Source organism: Saimiri boliviensis, chromosome 3 (genome assembly GCF_048565385.1).
Source record: "Saimiri boliviensis isolate mSaiBol1 chromosome 3, mSaiBol1.pri, whole genome shotgun sequence".
In the NCBI taxonomy this organism is placed as follows: Eukaryota; Metazoa; Chordata; class Mammalia; order Primates; family Cebidae; genus Saimiri; species Saimiri boliviensis.
The window spans coordinates 16,767,627-16,787,165 of record NC_133451.1 but is presented as its reverse complement, the minus strand read 5'-3'; the positions used below and the strand labels follow the sequence as shown (position 1 = coordinate 16,787,165).

At 39.0% G+C, this 19,539-nt stretch overlaps 2 protein-coding genes across 4 annotated transcripts in view; one reads left to right on the top strand and one right to left on the bottom strand.

Annotated features, from left to right (window-relative positions):
• The window catches only part of NCAPG (non-SMC condensin I complex subunit G), a 31,759-nt gene extending 27,233 nt beyond the window's left edge, over positions 1-4,526 (bottom strand). The window contains exons 1-5 of one of the 3 annotated variants that reach the window (XM_003927464.3): positions 4,272-4,526; positions 3,048-3,251; positions 2,343-2,571; positions 480-625; positions 121-205 (exon numbers count right to left, since the gene is read on the bottom strand). In XM_003927464.3, coding sequence (XP_003927513.1) covers positions 121-205; positions 480-625; positions 2,343-2,571; positions 3,048-3,251; positions 4,272-4,382 — 775 coding nt within the window. In that variant the 5' untranslated portion in view covers positions 4,383-4,526. Of the gene's footprint in view, positions 1-120; positions 206-479; positions 626-2,342; positions 2,572-3,047; positions 3,252-3,680; positions 4,224-4,271 lie in introns of those variants that run through there. The other 2 variants (XM_074395944.1, XM_074395945.1) reach the window with 2 other exon arrangements.
• A 7,283-nt stretch (positions 4,527-11,809) lies between these two features.
• On the top strand, positions 11,810-19,327 carry DCAF16 (DDB1 and CUL4 associated factor 16). The gene has a single exon (XM_074395926.1). The coding sequence runs from the start codon at positions 12,071-12,073 to the stop codon at positions 12,719-12,721; it is 651 nt and encodes a 216-aa protein (XP_074252027.1). The 5' UTR covers positions 11,810-12,070; the 3' UTR covers positions 12,722-19,327.
• Positions 19,328-19,539: the final 212 nt, after the last annotated feature.

Sequence of the window (19,539 nt, the reverse complement as noted above, 5' to 3'; positions counted from 1 at the left end):
TCACCAGGTTCATGGGACTGGCAAGCTTACTTGACCTGATTTCATACTTGTTTCCTAAACCTTGTTGTCTGACCTCAAAATATCACTAAAGTTTTGTATATATAAAGTTGTTTATCTTACCTGATCTGTCATTAAGACCTTGTTGAAGGAGCATTACTCTCTGAGCAATGGACAAAGCTCTCATATGAACCTTTTCAGCTAAAACCTTAAAAATAATTTATAAAGATGGTCATTAAACAACACAATTTATAGGTTTCATAATAAATATCACCATCTTAGAAAATTACCCAGAATCTCCAAAAGAAATTAATATCTGGTAACACAATACAGTAAGATTCTACCTAAATTACCTGTGAAATCTGTAAAAACCTCAACTGAAGAAATAATTATTATATGCCAAGTATTTTTCTAAAGCACTTTAAGAAAATGGCTTCTTGTCCTTTAAGAATATACCATCACAAGGCATTGAACTTATTTACCTGATAAGCCAGCTTTCTGACAGCCTCTTTCACATCCTTGGTGCGCCCTACAATTTTTGGCAAAGTCTTTGCAGATGGTGCAATACATGATAACACTGCCCGTCTAACTTCTGAATTTGAATCATTTTCAATCAAAGTAGCATATGCTAAAAATAAAGCAATACATTTTAGTCCTGAAGAAATTATTTAACTAGAGTCATAAAAGAAATCACATTTTGATATTTAAAATGTCTTTAATATGATAAAAGATAGGCTGGGCACGATGGCTAATGTCTGTAACCAGCACTTCGGGAGGCCATGGTAGATAGAGAACTTCAAGACCAGCCTAGGCAATACAGGATGACTCCATCTCTACAAAGTAATTTTAAAAATAAAAAGTTAGCCAGGCATGGTAGTGGCGCTTCCAGTTACTTAGGAGGCTGAGGTAGAAGTATCACTTAAGCCCGGGAGTTTGAGGCCACACCTCTATAATCGAGCCTGAGTGAGACCCCCATCTGTAATAAAAAGTAATAATGTCATTTTTTAGTCTTACACATTTAATTTTAGTTTAAGTTTTTTTTCCCCCTCACCAACTTCCTTTTTTTTTTTTTTGGAGACAAGGTCTCACTGTGTTGCCCAGGTTGGAACCAAAGTGCTGTGATTATAGTCCTGAGTCACTGCTGCACAGGACACCAACTTCCCTTCTAAAGACACAAGAAGGAATTAGTCAATGGAATGGCTCTAAGGCCAAAAGTGAAAACAAATAGCACTAAACGTCATGGGAAATTCATCATTAGATTATGTCTGTGCTACTCCTCAATATTTAACAAGTTTAATGTAGCAGACAGTTTATTTTAAACTAATATTGCTTTATAAGGGCCCATTATTTTTATTTTTTAATGAGACCTAAAAAGAAATATCTTCTGGTTTTATTCACTGAAACAAACCCATTTCTAATATTTAAATATATTTATCTGTACTTCTCACATCTTTCCCATCTTAATTATTAAGTACATGTTGACCATCAAACATATATGTTTTACACATTATTACGTGTATCTTTTAACACCAAATAACCCCCCAACTACTATGCTATCAAATAATTGTGATAAATATACCAGTGATTATAAAACTGGCAACAAGGACAGAGAGAACAGAAGACTGCCTAAAATATACCTAGGCATATATAGAAAAATGAAATACAGCCATCTTTATGACCCCAGAGGTAGAAAAATATTCCTTAAAAAGAGATTTAAAAATACAAATCATAATGGCAGAGATTAATATGTTTGACATTAGAATTTCTGTTCATAAAAGGATACCACAAAGGGAGTGAAACAATGATATCCCAATAAGCCATCTAAAACAGGAAAAGATCTACAATTCATATAACCCAAGGATTTCTTTTCAAAATAGATAAAGAACTCCAATGAATTAATTTTTTAAAATGGTATGTTAAATTAAAAACCAGATGGAAAGATGGGCAAAACACAGTAACAGGTATTATACAGAAATATAACTGGCTGCTAAATATTTAAGTACAGCATGGTTTACACAAAATGATAGGAAAACATTTAGACGTGATTTATGTAAAACAAAATTTTTCTAATGTAAGCAAATGATTAACTCAAAATTGAGGATAATAGTTACTTCTGAGGGAAAGGGATACATTGGGAAAGGATGTAAGCAGGCTTCAAAGGTACTTTTCTTTAAGCTCGGTGGTTGCCACTTAGGTTTTTGTTTTTGTTTTTGTTTTTTAAATCTGATTCATATATTAATTACCTCTACTCTTCCATATGTGTAGACCATACTAAAAATTTTCAAATACTGAGAATTTAACAAAATCAACAAATCTGAAAAAAAGATTTCAGAAACTACACATACCATTAACCACTGGGCATTCATCATCCTTTGGATCCTGAAGTCGTGAAAGCGCCAGAACTGCCTGTATTCTCACATTTGGAATCTTATCTTTCAACCTAATAAGCATGGCTTCATTAATTTTATCGAACACATCATCATCAATCTGAGCATTTTCTGGCATACTTCCCAAAAGCTTGTTTATAAGCTGGCACACTCTAAATCTCACTGCATTGCTGTTTGCTTCATGAGACTAAAACAGAAACAAACCAAAATTTATTCATAGTCACATACCACTCCCAAATAATCAATATTATCTGAACACTATACATTCAGAATGCAAGAAGTTACAACAATTCATTTCCTAAAGAGACCTACAATGCTACCTTGGTCCATATGTATAGCAAATACATATTTTATAAAGTCTCAAAATAAACAGTCTGAGAGTTTTTGCTAAGTTACACAGTCCTCTTTGTAGAGGCTTCTAAAATACAGAACTCATTTAAAACAAACATAGGAGAACTAGTTTAAAGAGGTGATTAAAAATGTAATGCTGCAGTTAAAGTCCACCTTTTTATCATAATGATAATTCTAAGATTTCCTGTAAATGATAGACTCATTCAGTTTCTTAATCACTAGGTATTTCATTGTCAAAAACAAACTTCCACGACCCTTTTTAAATGGCAACATTTCTAAAATCCCTCCCCAAAGTGATCCTTTTCATAGTACCTTTAAGAGAAAAGTAAACAAATAATTTAAAAGGCCACCATCTTTCTCTTCCTCATCATCTTCAATATCCGATTGGTGAAATGAAGTAACAAACTTTGCTGCAAATTCTATTACCCTCTCCACAGCTGGCTCACGTTTATAGACCACCATAGCATATTTAAGGTAATGAACGAACTTCTCATGAAAATCTGTTTTATCATCAGTCTGAAAAACAAAAGAAACCCTTTATAAACTACATCGATAAAAATCCTTTATTCCCAACATCACTTCAAGACTGCTGAAAGCACTAGCCGTAATAATGTAGACAAATTAAAATCTTTATTTAGCAAACTCTTAATTATCCAAGCTAGCAAAAGGGGAATCAATTTGCATAAATTTCTCTCCAGGCTATAATTGGAGTACACAAGCTTGACTTTTTACAGTGAAAAGATTTGATATTTTTTTCAATATCTTTGAATTCTCAATAATCCCAAAGTACCAGTTCAGTACAAACATGCTTCTTCATCAACAACCCAAAATCAATACTGGCTTTTATATTTCTCATATTCTGGCCTTCCTATCACCAGCAGATTGTTTATGAGACAATCTGCACATCCTATCTCATATCCTCAAAGCCCTGGGACGTTGACTTACAATTTTTCTTGAGCCTCAAGATCATCTTCTCCAAATTCATTGTTCTATTACTCTCAAGGTTCCACTCAAAACAAACAGTACGTACATAAATGGGAAGGCCCAGGCCCTGACGACTCATTTGGTTAGGGATTGGATTCCATGTAACCGTGGGACGAGGGTAGAGTCATTTGACCGTCGGCGGGGAGCGATGACCCCAGGGGCAACGGCCACTGAACCCCCGCGTTCAGGATCCACTCTGTGGCTCAATTTTTGATGCCTGGTCGCCTCGGTGCTCGTAAACGTTTCTCTCCAAGTTCACGATCAGACTAAGGAATAACGGTCCGTACCGCCCCGAGGTTAGGGGTGTCGGGCCAGAAACGCCAAGGCGGGACCCGAGTGGGCTACGCCCAGGCTTCGGAGTCTTTCTGCCCCGGGCCCAGGCGACCTCGGGTAAGTCCCTGACTTCTCCGAACCTCAAGGCCCTCTGAAGTGAGTCGCGAAGGTGACCAAGGCTGGAGTTAGGGTGCGCCGAGCCCCAGAGCGATGGAAGGCCCCCGAGGGAGGCTGGGCCGGGGCGGGAGCGGGGCGGCGACCAAGGCCGGGCGCGCTTACCGTGCGGTAGGTGCGGCTCAAAGCCACCACCAGCTTGGCCTGGTTCTGGTGCGGCTGCTGCGCCAGCCGAAAAGCGTCCTTGATCGACAGCAGCCTCTTTTCCGCTCCCATGGCTCTGGGAAACTGCCGGAACGAGTACTGCCCGCGCTCGGCTACAGCCAGCCCTCCTCCCCCGCCAGCCCTGAGGCGGAGCTCTCCGCGGAATCTCCTTCGGGGGCTCCAGGCGCCCAGGGAGTCTTTACCGCCTAAACGTTCAAATCATTCCCGCGAGAAAGAGAAATCTCGCGAGACTTCCTCAAACGCTTTCGGAGGCGAGAGCTGGAAGCGGTGGGCCCACCCACCTCAAATCCGCGCTTTGGGCGCATGCGTCTAGGTTCAACCTAGTCCAACCGTTTTCCCAGAGGGAAGTGGCGTTGCTGAGAGGGAGGGGCCGTTGGCTCGGCCGGAAGTGGCGGCGACGCGGGAGTGGGGTTGACTGTTGTTGCCACTGTCGGGGTAGGGCTGCTGGCGTGAGGCTTAGCTGGATCGTGCGGCCGAGCGTGAAGGGAGGAAGAAGAAGCGATACTCCAAGGGTGAGAACGGGAAATGTGCCGAGGATAGTAATCTTCCTTGTGGTCGAAGGGCGGGGGATCCCTACACAAGGGCTCCGTTTCGAGAGACGGAGACTAAGGAAAGGTAGCGCGTTCCAGAGGCCCGGCCGCCTCTGAGAAGGGAGACGCTGCCGGGTCCGCTGCGCGGGGCGACCCGAGGTCGGTGGAGACTGGTGCGGTCTTTTAAGGCCTTTGTCCTTGGTCTGGTGAAGCCGACTGCCAGGTTCCGCAGGGCGTGCGGGCAGCCCGGGGATCGCCGCGAAGCGGGGTGCGGGCCAGCTCAGCTGCTGCCGTTTCTCGGTGTGCAGCTCTTGAGGCCCTGTTTTGAAGTGTGCGTGAGGACAGTGCATGAAGGGGTAACTCGAGAAGGGAAAGGTCTTTCGGGTAGTGGTTAAGATAAAAAAGAGTAAATAAAATTACGTCAGACAAAACTTCTGTTGGGTCTCCGGATGCTCCATCCAAAAATAGGACTGTGTTATTTATAACCCAGCCAAAGAACCCAGGACGATGGAGGGAAGCCATTTCTCCCTCTCCTACACCTCAGTAACCCACTGCCAGCTGAAGAAATAGAACATTACTAAGCCACCTGTACAACTTTCTCCTTTTGAATTACCTTCCTTCAGTAGTCATGGATTTTCTGAATTTACTGTTAACTTTATCATGCAGATTTTTATATACTTATGAATAAATCCCTGAATGAGGATATTGTACTATTTTGATGTTTTAACCATTAAATGAATAATTATATGCACATCTAGCTTTTTTCAGTCAGTATTGTTGTGGTTCATATTCATATGTTAATAATAGTAACTTGCACTTAATTGACCTTTATCATGTGCCAGACACGAAACACTTCATTTAATACATACAAACAAACCCCGTAGGATAACTCTGATCTTCTTTTAAGATGAGGAAACTAAGGCACAGACAGGTTGCTGTCGTTTTCCGTTATATTAACATGCCATACCTTATCCATTCTCCTGCTTAATTCCTCAAACTTTGTAGATATTCAATTGCTAGTTAAGGTAAGAATGGGGTAACATATGTTTTGCCCATAGTTGTGCTTTGTGACATTTCTTTTCTTTTTTTTTGAGACAGCCTCTCTCTGTTGTCCAGGCTGGAGTGCAATGGCATGATCTTGGCTCACTGCAACCTCTGCCTCCTGGGTTCAAGCAATGCTCCTGCCTCAGCCTTCCGAGTAGCTGGGTTACAGGCGTGCACCATCATGCCTGGTTAATTTTTCGTGTTTTTAGTAGAGACAGGGTTTCGCCATATTGGCCAGGCTGGTCTCGAACCCTTGACCTCAGGTGGTCCACCCACCTCAGCCTCCTTTCTTTATTGTATTCTTCTGTCTCACCAACAGAGACTTCATACCGTTTTGTCAGTTATAGAAGAATGAGCCGTCCGGCCACCAGAGGTCAGCCTAACTATATTTTGGTTAGGTGTTTTTTGTTTGTGTGTTTGTTTGTTTTAATGGTTAAAGCCATGGGGGAGGGTCAGTATTTCTTGATATTATAATCTGAAGGTTTTTTTTAAAAGATGCTAAATTTAAACAACACAATATCACTGCCTTAAAGCTTACATGTTTCCTGACTTTTGATTTGTACTGTGAAAAAGAACAAAAGCAATTATGGAAATGTGAGAACCTTTTAGAAAATATTCTGAGTAACACAATAACTGAAGTATAGCCAATTAGTAATTTCACAGGTACAGTCTGGTTGAAGTAAAAACAGTAAAAATATTAGAGGACAGCACAATGAAAAGCCAACTTCTGTCTCAGTTAATAAAGACTTACAGTCCATGACAAAGATTGAATACTCTTTTTCAGATTGAACTAAGTAATAGTATTGTAAACTAAACTTAGAGGTATCACATCAATGTTTCTTCTTAAAGAAGTTATAAGCAGTTTCCTTTATATTAGTGTAGTAGCATCATATATGTTGATCCTGCCTTAAAAATTAATCTAATTTCTCTTTGTCTTAACGTTATCAAATCACCAAGATATAACTTGGAAACTCTTCTCTCCCTGGAGTAAAATAGAACATGCCTGTGGTAGTTTCTTACTGCCTTTGCCATTCTCTGATTCTTTCAAATATATTTGCTGAGCCACTAATATATGCCAGACACTATGCTAGGAGTGTCTGGAAGACACAGAAGTACTCATGAGTGGACAATTGCTGACCTGAAGCCATACCATTTGATCTTTGTTAGCACAGCTCAGTGTATTTGATAATGCAAATGTTCACTGACTTTGATTTTGGAAATCCTCCCCTCCACCCGACAGAGTAGCATAAATGAGACATTGATACTGTTTCTTTTTTTTTTTTTTGAAGTGGTTAGAAAAGTTTATTTTGTGCTTAGGATATTTTTCTAAGGCATCAAAAGTTATACATCCAAACTTTTCAATGATATAATATTTTATGTTCTAAAGGAGAAACCTTTAAAGAAAACTTGTATATTATGATACCGCAAGTCTAATGGATTCACATAGCAATAGAGCCTAGAAAGAAGGGGACACTAGAGAAATTGTCTACTACATAAGAGTCAGTTGATTCATTGTATTTATGGGTTTCCTCCTTCTTGTAAGGTGAAAACTCTATATTCTAGCTCTGTAAGGAGTAAAAATACACTAAATGTTCCATCCTGTTGATTTTTACCTGTGAAATTCCGCACAATATTAGAAGTCGGGAAAGAACAGGAGAATATGACGTCTGCCTAGTGGCGCGTGCCTGTAGTCCCAGCTACTCAGGAGGCTGAGGCAGGAGAATTGCCTGAATCCAGGAGAAGGAGGTTGCAGTGAGCCAAGATCGCGCCATTGCACTCCAGCCTGGGTAAAAAGAGTGAAACTCCCTCTCAAATAATATATATATATTAAAATGTTATGATTTTAAAACATCAAGCATTACAGACTATAAAATCAATTAAGAACTTGGTCCTTAATAAGAACAAAGATACATTTAAGACATATACAAGAAGATGCTTTTTCCTGAGTAGAATACAAACTTTCTTTTATATTAAGTTTCCATGAATTTTCAAAATGTAAAATACCAAGGTTTTTCCACATCAGACACAAATCAGGAATGTTCACCTTCACATCCAAAAAAAAAAAAAACAATTTCAAGTAGAAGTTCAGCAAGAATAATGTAAAATCTGAAAAGAGTGGCCAAAATTTTAAATTATCAACAGACAGCTCAATTTGATGGATCTCTTAGTAAACTTCAGCTTGAAACAACAAAAAATTACTATATACTAAAACATAAAAAATATTTCCTGGAAATTATCATCCAATTTGAAAAATAAAAAATGTAACCCATAGTAAATAAGAAAAATACAAGAGAAAATCAACCTCTATTGGAATCAAGATATTGTTTCTTTTCTCATTTAAAGCTGTGCCTTTAAAGGACACCCGTGTTGCTATATATACTTTACCAGTCCGCTCCTCCAGTGATAAGAATGCTTCTGATTCCTATCATCACAGATGTAGCTTCAGGGTGTATCCTCATACATGTTCTTACTGAACTTCTTTGCTATCTATGCCCAAAAGTAGGATTGCTAGATCATGTGATGGGCATAGTTTGCCTAAGTAGTGCTGTCAGGTTCTTCTTTGGAACAGTTACTCTACTGTGCAGTCCCAACAGCAGTGCCAGTACCATAAGAGAACTCACCGACACTTCCCATTATCCATTCTGATTTTGCCAAACTGATAGCATAATGTGATCATATTATTCATGTGTTGGCATTTTCTCTTTCATAATTTGGCTATCTTTGTCCTTTGCTCATTTCTTTATTGTGTTGCTATCTTTTTTAAAAATTGATTTAACTTTGTCCTTGGTCTCTTCAGTCCAGAAATGTTTAATTGTGATGTAATTAAATTCATTTTTTGGTCTGGTGCTTTATGCTTTTTGTTTAAGAAGTCTTTCCCTGGCCTGGGTTCAAAAAGATATTCTGTATTATATTCAACTAACTATATAGTTTTACCATCCCCATTTAGGTCTTTAATCTATCGTGAGTCCTCCCTTATACATGTCATTATATAGGAATACGGTTTTACTTTTCATTTTTTTTTAACCTTGTTCTTAATTTTTTCTTAATTCTTACTCCAATAGTTTTACTTTTTTTAATATAATGAGCCAGTTGTACCAATATTGTGTACTAATCATATCCATCCACCCTTAGTTTATGTTCCAACCTTATTTTATATTACATTCCCAAATTATATATGGCTCTGTTTCTAAGCTCTGTTCTGCTGTATTGGACTATTGTCTATACTAATCCTACCCTATTTTAGTTTCTGTGACTTTAGTCACAGGACATACCTTGAAGAATAGGAACTCCCTCACTCTTCTGTTTAAACAGTTCATTTGGCTATATATGGAATTTTATCCTTTCTGTATAAACTTTAAAGTTTGTAGAGTTTCTTAAAATCTTGATTGGAATTGTAAATAATAGGGAGAGAGTTGATATCTTTAGGATATTTGTTCCATCCAAGAGCATGGAATGTCTGTATTTTAAATTATCTTCTATATTGTTTATTAGATCCTGTATATCAATGAGTTCCTAAGTTCTTTATAGGATTAGATTTTTGTTGTTTCTTTTTTCTTCTGTGAAATGCCCTTATATATGGTCTAGTTAGTATTGCTGGTATAAAAGTTAACAGTGCCTGAGTTGAAACACTGACCCTATGACTTACTAGATGAATGGCTTTTGTTACATAACTTAATCCACAGGTAAGATGGGGACAATAAAAGTACTTATCTTTTAGGGTTGTTAGAAGAATTTTAAAATAGTTAACATTTGTGCAGTTCACAAGAGTAGGATATGGCAGATAGTAAGTGCTATATAAGTAATTAAATAAATGAATATTCGTAGGTTAATTTCAGTTGAGGAACCTTGTTGAAGTCTAATAGTTTGTATGGCTTTTTTTTAAATTAGATGATATCATCTATAAACTAATAGATTTACTTCTTCCAATTCTTAACATATCTTTTGTTTAAAAAAAAAAAAAAGAAAGAAAAGCATTCATTAGGGCTTTTAGTATATACCGTGTCAGACAGTATCCGACTCAGTCAACATAGTCATCTTTACCGAATTTCATCTTTTTATTTTTTATAGAGAAGAGTCTCAGAAGTGTCTCATTCTGTCATCCAGACTGTAGTACATCAGTGTGATCACGGCTCACTGTGCAGCCTCCATCTCCTTGGCTCAAGCAATCCTCCTGCCTCAGCCTCCCAAGTAGCTAGAACTAAAGGCACATACCACCATGCCTGGCTAAAATTTTTGTAGAGACAGGGTCTTAGTATATTCCCAGGCTGGTCTTGAACTCCTGACCTCAAGTGATCCTCCTGCCTGGGCCTCCCAAAATGCTAGGGTTACAAGCATGAGCCACTGTGCCCTGCCCCAGACTTCACTTTTAAAGGAAATGTATCTCATCTCATTCAGGATTATAGTTTTTGGTAGATAACCTTTACCACATTGAGAAAGTTACATTCTCTTTCTGGTTTAGTAAAAGTGTTTTATTTTTAAAGCATAAATACATGTTGATGAGGAACTAACAAAGGTTAAATATCCACATTCAATAAAATTATCAAATTTTTTTTAGTTGTGGGTTTTTTTGTTTGTTTGTTTGTTTTGTGTTTTTTTTTTTTTTTTGAGACAGAGTTTTGCTGTTGCCCAGGCTTGACTACAGTGGCTGGATCTCAGCTCACTGAAACCTCTGCCTCCTGGGTTCAAGCAGTTCATCTGCCTCAGCCTTCCAAGCAGCTGGGACTACAGGTGTGCGCCACCATGCCTGGCTAATTTTTGTTAGATGGGGTTTCACCATATTGGTCAGGCAGGTCTTGAACTCCTGCCAGCCTCGGCCTCCCAAAGTGCTGGGATTACAGGCATGAGCCATGGCACCCCTTAGACATTTTTTTAATTTGAATTATTCTTGCTTTCCTGGGATAGGCCATATTTGATCATAGCATATTCTTTTTTCTTTAATATACTGTTGGATTCTGTTAAGTGATATTTAGGATTTTGCAAGTGAAATGAGCCTATAATTTTCTTATTTGGTTCATCCCTAAGTTGGAATTGATTTTTATTATCTTTATAAAAGGAGCTGGTCAGTTTTCATGCTTTTTTCTTTTTTGTGGAACAGCTTGTATCAAATTGGTCATATGATCACAACTTCTGAGGTCCCAGCAAGAATCCTAACATCTAGCAGCTCTACCACCAGGACAGGCCCCCTAAAACTAATCCCAACAAGCACCACTGAAGGTGAAAAAAAAAAAAAAATACCTCTTATAGCTCTCTATTTAGAGTTTGGGGCATAAGGGATCAGCTTTTGCAAAGTCATTTTCTAGGCTAAAGTGCATACAAACTGGCCCATTTATGTACAAACAAAGGATTAAAATCACCCTAGACTCTCCTCCCCAATACTATGATTTTAACAGCTATTACCAACAGGTAAATTGGCCTTAGCCTATGAGATAGAGAGGGAAGAGTCTATAAGACTTCTTGCTCAGCATGTATTCTGTTTTTAGATACCCTAAAGTTAGGTAATGGTGTTATCCAGTGCTTTCAGCTTTACAATCATGTCTCTAGTCTTCTCATTCACAGGTTAAGGCTACCTTTCCAGATAGTCCAACAGCTAACTCAGCAGTTTCCAAGGGCATTTGCATCACCTGTGAAAACATCGGATCCTTTTACACCAGATGTTCTTGACAGCTCATCCCGTCATTCCCCCTCTGCACAAAAGCTGCTATACCAGTGGATAACCAAGACAACTACTGAGCTTCTTTTCGTTATCAAGTAGATATTATATCACTGCCAGCAAAACAGCACGAAAAGTATCTCTTCACGGTACCACTACCGATTGGGACTATGCTAAATAAATCAGCTTGCCTAGATGAGGACCCCTTCTCTTCTTGGATAGCCAGGATTTGAAGGAGATAATCCTACCTGTGCCACTGGTAAGTGACTAATACTTTTACACACTGAACTGGTCCTGGAAACTGAGATGTCTTCTTTGTAAGTGAAGAATATTCAACATAATCTTGAAGAACTGCACAGTGGTGTGGGCCACAAGCATACTTTATTTGTGTAATGGACCGAAAGACAAAGTAACCTTGGTGAAAGGATTTTTCATTTCATTTCTATTTCCCAGTGTTAGTGTAATGCTGGCTTAGATTATTACCTTTTTCTGGTTCCTTACTCTGTTTTATTCCGATGGGTCCTAGAAATCCTTCTCCTGACCACTTGTCAGAATCAGAAAGTGAGGAAGAAGAAAACATGAGCTACCTAAATGAGAGTTCTGGGGAAGAGTGGGATTCCTCTGAAGAAGAGGACTCCATGGTACCCAACTTATCACCTCTTGAGAGTCTTGCCTGGCAGGTGAAGTGCCTTTTAAAATATTCTACAACTTGGAAACCTTTAAATCCTAATTCCTGGTTGTATCATGCTAAACTCTTGGATCCAAGCACGCCAGTCCATATACTTCGAGAGATAGGTCTAAGACTCTCCCATTGTTCCCATTGTGTCCCCAAACTGGAACCAATTCCTGAATGGCCCCCTCTGGCCTCTTGTGGAGTCCCACCTTTTCAGAAGCCCCTTACAAGTTCCAGCCGGCTCTCTAGAGATCATGCCACTCTAAATGGAGCACTGCAGTTTGCCACCAAACAGCTAAGCCGAACACTGAGTAGAGCCACTCCCATACCTGAGTACCTAAAACAGATCCCTAATTCATGTGTTTCTGGGTGTTGCTGTGGCTGGCTAACTAAAACAGTTAAGGAAACAACTCGTACTGAACCCATCAACACTACTTATTCTTACACTGACTTCCAAAAGGCAGTTAACAAACTCCTAACTGCATCACTATAAAGATCTACCATTTGCTCTGATATCTCTGATGTTGCTAATTGAGAGAGTGGTACAAAGTCATTACACAGCCCACCAATGCCTTGTCAATCAAACTATTTTATGCCCTGGTAAGCCAGTGAGGATACCCTTTGACAAATCCTATGGATAAAATGATAATATCAAGGCCAGACTTTGTGGTTCACACCTGGAATCCCAGCACCTGGGGAGGCCGAGGCAGGCGGATCACCTGAGGTCAGAAGTTGAAGACCAGCCTGGCCAACATGGCAGAACCCATCTCTACTAAAAGTCAAAAAATTAGCCGGCTACAGCAGTGCATGCCTATAATCCCAGCTATTCAGGAGACTGACACAGGAGAATTGATTGAACCCGAGGCGGAGGTTACAGTCAATGGAGATTGCGCCACTGCAGTCCAGCTTGGGCAACAGCGAGACTCAGTCTCAAAAAAGAAATGACAGTATCAGTGGAGAATTAGTTAAGGAAACCATGTTACAAAAAATAGTCGAATATTCTTCACTCAGTTCTCACCCTCCCCACCCCAATTTACTCTGCGTTTCTGAATGGCTTTAATGAGATATCTGATTATTAACAGAGAAAAGTAGATCACCACCCCTTTTGTTATCCATACTTCAGAACAGCCATTATTGAAAGCAAGAAGTTGGTTACCCACAATAATACCTTTCTGAGCATACTTTTCTCTGACATGGAGGTAGTTGAACTAAATTGAGTACACAAAGGAAAATGTCAGGGATACGACTTTTTCCAGCTTTTATATACATGTGCCTACATATGATACTTGTTAGGGTTCCTTTTTTTTTTATGGGGGGGCAGGAAGGACTGCAGGTTGAAGCCTATATACTACTACAAACTTCGGTACTTAAAGTTGCAGCATGAACATTCTATATCAGAGTCTCCCACCAGACTGTCTCCGGCTGACTCAGCCTATAAGATCATCTCTTGGGATTAAACAAACACATGTTCTGTAGGGAATGTATTTCCTGAATCTTGGCACTCAGACTTTTGTCAAGAGTAAATAAAATACATTTTGAAAGGCAAATGGAAAATTATTAAGAGAGCATTTATGCTTTCAGTGTTAACTGCTAATGGATTAAAATTTTAATCTGTATAACATTTCCTGGAGCAAAAGTTCAAATACTTTCCACATCCATTGGAAACTTTGGAAACCCTTCTAATTTTAAAGAACCTTCTTATTAGAAAAATCTCAGCCTAATACAATCTGAAGTTGAGTTTTAGCATTTTTTTCTAAGTAAATTTAGTTACGGATTTTCTTCTGGCCAAACAGGAGTATGTGCCCTTGTAAATAAGTCTTGTTTATTTAAATGAGTCAAAACCTAGAAATCAATATACATAAAATGCATGAGACTATTTAATCTTCTCATATACTCTCAGAAATGAAATCTGCCTGGTCCTGGTTGACTGGGCATCTAAAGGGAATAAGAAAAGAGATTGTGAAAAATATATATATCCTCTTCCTTATTTTAGTTTTGCTTTTCCCTGGTTAGGAGTTCGTGACCAGCCTGGCCAACATGGTGAAACCCCATCTCTATTAAAAATATAAAAATTAACCAGGCATGTGGCACACACCTGTAATCCCAGCTACTCAGGAAGCTGAGGCAGGAGAATTGCTTGAACCCAAAAGGCAGAGGTTGCAATGGGGCAAGATCACACCACTGCACTCCAGCCCGGGTGACAGAGTGAGATACTGTCTCAAAAAAAAAAAAAAAAAAAAGCAGTTAGGAATCAGAAATTGTGTAAATATATAGCAGCTTTAAGAAGAGAGAAGAATTCTTACAACCTAATTAATGTTTCTGCTGAGCCTTAGCTGTCTGGTCTAAAGGAAAATAAAGGGAATTGCAGAATAAAAGTATTTGCCTAAAACCATATCATATTGTTAGTGTAATTGGAGATATCAGAAACTGTTCATATGTAGATATTCTGTTAGAAACTGGTTTCTAAAATGTTACAAGAAACTCTTTTCCTTTTATTTGTTTAAGGAGAGGGGGGATGAAATAGGGAAGAGTTCTGCACATTAAAATATATTGATGTTTATGTATCCAGAATGTGTTCCATTTTCTCTGTGTGTGTGTATATAAGTGCCTTGCTCATAAATGCTTTTTTGCTATTCACTTCAAAAGGAAGCCTTTCCCCAGCTTGGCAGCTGAATAAACCAACAGCTTTTTACATGCTAAACAGAGTATGGTCATTTGTCCTCAACAAATGAAGTAGATCCTGCTTTGCTTAAGGCATATTCAACATTCACTGAATAGAATTAATAGATGTAGTACCTGTATCTATATAATATGTCTGACTGGAGATGACTTGGTGTCCCTAGAGAAGAAACGCACTTAAAGAAGAAAATTCTGATATTCAGTCAAGATTAAACTGAGCTTATTTGTTTTTATATTTTAAGTAATTCCAGATTGCACAAAATAATAGGTAACTACCTAAGACTTGAGTTAACTTTTTGTATGGCACAGACACTGGGGTTTGGGGATGAATTTACTACCTTTGCATTCCCTATGTTGGCTTCTGGTTAAATGCAGTCACCATAATTAGGATACAAAGAGATGAATTTATCCTCTGTTTATAGAAATGTTTGTCAAAGTAGTAAGGAAACTATTTCTAAACCAGTGGATATTAACAGTCTTTTACTTTGTCAGCATAGATAGGCAACTGGTTTTTTGTTGTTGTTGTTGTTTTTAAGACGGAGTTTTGCTCTTGTTGCCCAGGCTGGAGTGCAGTGATGTGATCTCCGCTCACCGCAGCCTCTGTCTTCCAGGGTAAAGCAGTTCTGCCTCAGCCTTTCTAGTAGCTGGCATTACAGGCATGAGCCACTGCACCTGGCCATAGGCAACATTTTTATTAAAGCAGTCCAGATAACCTTGAGCCTCAAAGACCATAATCATGTCTTTTAATCCTATCTGCCTCCTAAGAAAAGGAAAAAGTTCGTATATTCATGGGAGGAGGGCAAATGATAGGTCCCCTCCAGGGGATAGAAGCCTCCTGCTGGGCCTTCTATCACACCTGTTCATATAAAACAAAAAGTTGTCTTTCTAATGAAAATAACGTTTTGATATTAGTATAGGTAGCTAAGGTATTTGAGGACCTTAGAAATCACTTGGCTTATTATGCGTTAATTGTCTTGCATCTGGCTTTCTACTTTTGGCTCCAGTGTTAGAGAACGTGTCTTTTGGAGCAGCCTGTTAATTTTAAATATCTGTTAGAAATTTAGCCATTCATCCAATAATTCTCTGGAGAAGTGCCTACTATAGTACAGATGCTGGGAATGCAAAATTAGATACTACATATGGAAAATTCGTTTTAAAATAATATTTATACATTACCCCAAGCCATTTCTGCTATCTAAGGTCATGTTAAATACTGTAAGCCTAAACCCTAATCCAAATGTTGGCCCTTCACGTAGTGAAAATAGCTTGTAGTGGAGAATCATATAAAAAAATTGAATGGAGCAACCATCCAAGTGTAGTTGAGGGCACACTTCAATTAAACCCCCACAGTGGATACTCAGCCAAGGAAATGGAGAAAATATGTAGATATTTGGTGTACGAATTTAAGTTATATCTGCTTATCACAAGGCAGTGGCACAAAGATCAGGGCCAGAAGTGTTTTGCTCAGGTAGCTAGGATATATAGAACAGCCCGAGAAGTCTGGGTAGCTTCTCAGACTTCGTAACTCTGCAAGCTGGTAACATGGTTTGTCCACCAGTGATAACCATTGGACTGAGGGAGCTACATTAGCTGGCACCAACCACCAGTACTTCTTTGTCAACTTGCTGTTGCTAAAAGAAAAATCTCTATGATGTATCTCTGACTATTTTAAATAAATGTTAGTTAATGACTGCATATTTTAGTCTGATAATTTCATGCAGTTTGCCAGGCTCTTCCTTTCAGTTAGCAGCAGCAGTAAGACTATAATAAAGTTTGCAAATGGGACCAAGAAATGGAAAGGATGAGGATATGCCACGGTGACCTGACACCGGCTTTCCATCTTCTGTGAGAGCTATGACCAGCTATTCTCAGTGAGATGTGGAAAATGCCTGGTTTTCTTTTTTTTTTTTTTTTTTTCTTCATTTATTTATTTTGACACAGGGTTTCACTCTCACCTAGGCTGGAATACAGGGACATGATCTTAGCTCACCACAGCCTTGACCTCCCACCTCAGCCTTGTTGGTAGCTATGGACTACAGTGCACACCACCACACAGGCCAATTTTTTGTATTTCTTTGTAGAGACAGTTTCACTCAGGCTGGTCGGGAACTCCTGAGCTCAAGTGAACCTCCCACCTCAGGCTCCCAAAGTGCTGCTGTTACTTTGGTACCTGTTTTTTGTTTGTTTGTTTTGGGGGGGGGGGGTTGTTTTTGTTTTTTTAAAGGAAAATAACTAATGGGACGACAGCAATGGGGTTTGCTTCTAAACTTGGAGTCAGTTAAATATGTTAGCAGCGGTTTCAAGTTGAATCATGAAACAGGAAGTTGACTGGAATTTGTGCAGTCAACTTATTTGGGAAGACAGATGATTCTGACACATGATAAAATTTCTGGGATCATTAGGTTAGTTAGGCTCTATATAACAATAATTATTCAGAAGTGACTCAGGATACTGGTTAGCCTAACAAGATTAAAACTAACTTCCTAGTATACACAGAAACCAAGCTGATTTGTCAAATTAGCAACAGAAACCAAATAAAACTCTTAAAATGAGTGTTGCAGTCAATAAATTAAGGAGCTGGTAGTATAGTTTTTTTGGGGGGAGGGAATTAAGTTTGGGTTAACTGCTCATCCTATGCCTAATATATTACCCTTCCATCTCTGGTATCAGCTGTGGGACCTGACACTGCAGTGTATCAGTTGATGATTCTGGTTTGCAATATATTAATTCAGCAATGAACCAGTAGGGGCAACTTTCTTTCAGAGTTCCAGCAAAAAAGACCCTAGTTGGGCTTTATCGTTGCACCCTAAGTAACCAGAATGGCCTGAGTGCTGATTGGCAGAGCTCAGGTGAAAGAAGGGTGCAGCCACTACCTAGAGAATCGTAATTTCTGAATTAACTGAAGGCTGGCATTAATGTTGGCCACAGCCAATGCATTCCATGTAGACTCACTGCAAAGTGTGTTATATGATATTGGTCCCTGTCTACCTAGTTGGTACTGAAGTAAACTTTCCCATGGCTTGAAAGCTTTGGTGCAGAGCCCAGTTTTCCTTCTTTGAATGCAGTTTTTCTATGTTGGTCACATTCTACTTGGGACACATTTCTTTAAATGTGTTGGGTTGCCAGATTTAGCAAACAGAAATACAGGACACCCAAATAAATTTGAATTTCAGATAAATAATGAAATATGGCACATATACCAGAAAAAAGTTATTTATCTGAAATTCAAATTTAGTTTTTTGCATTTTATCTACAACCCTATAAATATGTTAGTGGCATGGATTAAGCTTGAATTTTAGTCATGTAGTTGTTCCCAAGAACTGACTCTTCATTACTGTATGTGTTTTGTTGTTTGTTTTTGAATTGGAGTTTTGTGCTTGTTGCCTATACTGGAGTGCAATGCCATGATCTCAGCTTACTGCAACCTCCACCTGCCAGGTTCAAGTTATTTTCCTGCCTCAGCCTCCCAAGTAGCTAGGATTACAGACATGTGCCAATACACCCAGCTAATTTTGTATTTTTGGTAGAGTTGGGGTTTCTCCATGTTGGTCAGATTTGTCTTGAACTCCCGACCTCGGGTGATCTGCCCGCCTCAGCCTCCCAAAGTGTTGGGATTACAGGCGTGAGCCACTGCTCCCAGCCTACGTGTTGTTTTCTTATGCCTAATAATTGATTGGTAGCCAGGAGCAGTGCTGTGCGCACCTATAGTCCCAGCTACTCAGGAGGCTTAATTGGGAGATTGCTTGAGCTGAGGAGTTAAAGGTTGTGGTGAATTATGATCATGCCACTGCACTCCAACATGGGCACCAGAGCAAGTGCCCGTCTCTAAAATAATAATATTTAATAAAAGAGATTGGGGGTGATGGAAGCCCACACATAGTTGACCCAAGGTTAGAACTGTTGAGTGTTAGAAGACAGGGCCCAATTGCAGCTACCAGATTTTTTAGAGGAGACGTGATATTTAGCTAAAATAACCACATAACCGTTACAATATTTGCAAACACAAATTTTTCAAATGCTATCTCAACAGTAGGTAGTTTGGGTTTGTGGTTTTTTGTCTGTGTATGTTTTAAGCAGTTACCTTCTCACTCTTCTATACCATGAAGGGAAAGTATATCACTTAAAAAAAAAAAAATACTTGATAGGTAGTACGGTTATGGCAGCCATTCGCAAATTTGGAACACCTGTCTTTGCCTTCCAGACCCCCCACCAAAGACTCAGAGATTTGAAAGTCACAAGGTACCCTGGAACGTGGGAGTAATAAACAATAATGCCCTTGAAATAAAGCTATTATTTGAACTTTTTTTTTTTTTTTTTTTTTTTTTTTTTTTTTTTTTTTTCCCTCCCTTTGTAGGCAAGCAGCTAGCTCTCTACCAAATAACTGAAGCCTGATTGTCTGGAGAAATTAAACCAAATAGAATTGAGGACAAGGGGAGGATGGTAGTGGCAGTGATGTGCTATATGGAAGACAAAGTGATTGAGACAATGTCAGTATTCTGAACATTATGAGCCTCCAGTCCACTCTCCACCTGGCTACAGAACCTGGCAACTAGGCTTATACCCAGCCCTCCTCACCCCACCCAAAAAGAAGAGCAGTATAAAAAAACAGCTTGACACTTGATTATTTGTTAC

Bases quoted from the DNA above. Each gene is read 5' to 3' on its own strand.
- DCAF16 (XM_074395926.1), top strand. From the start codon at position 12,071: ATGGGTCCTAGAAATCCTTCTCCTGACCACTTGTCAGAATCAGAAAGT.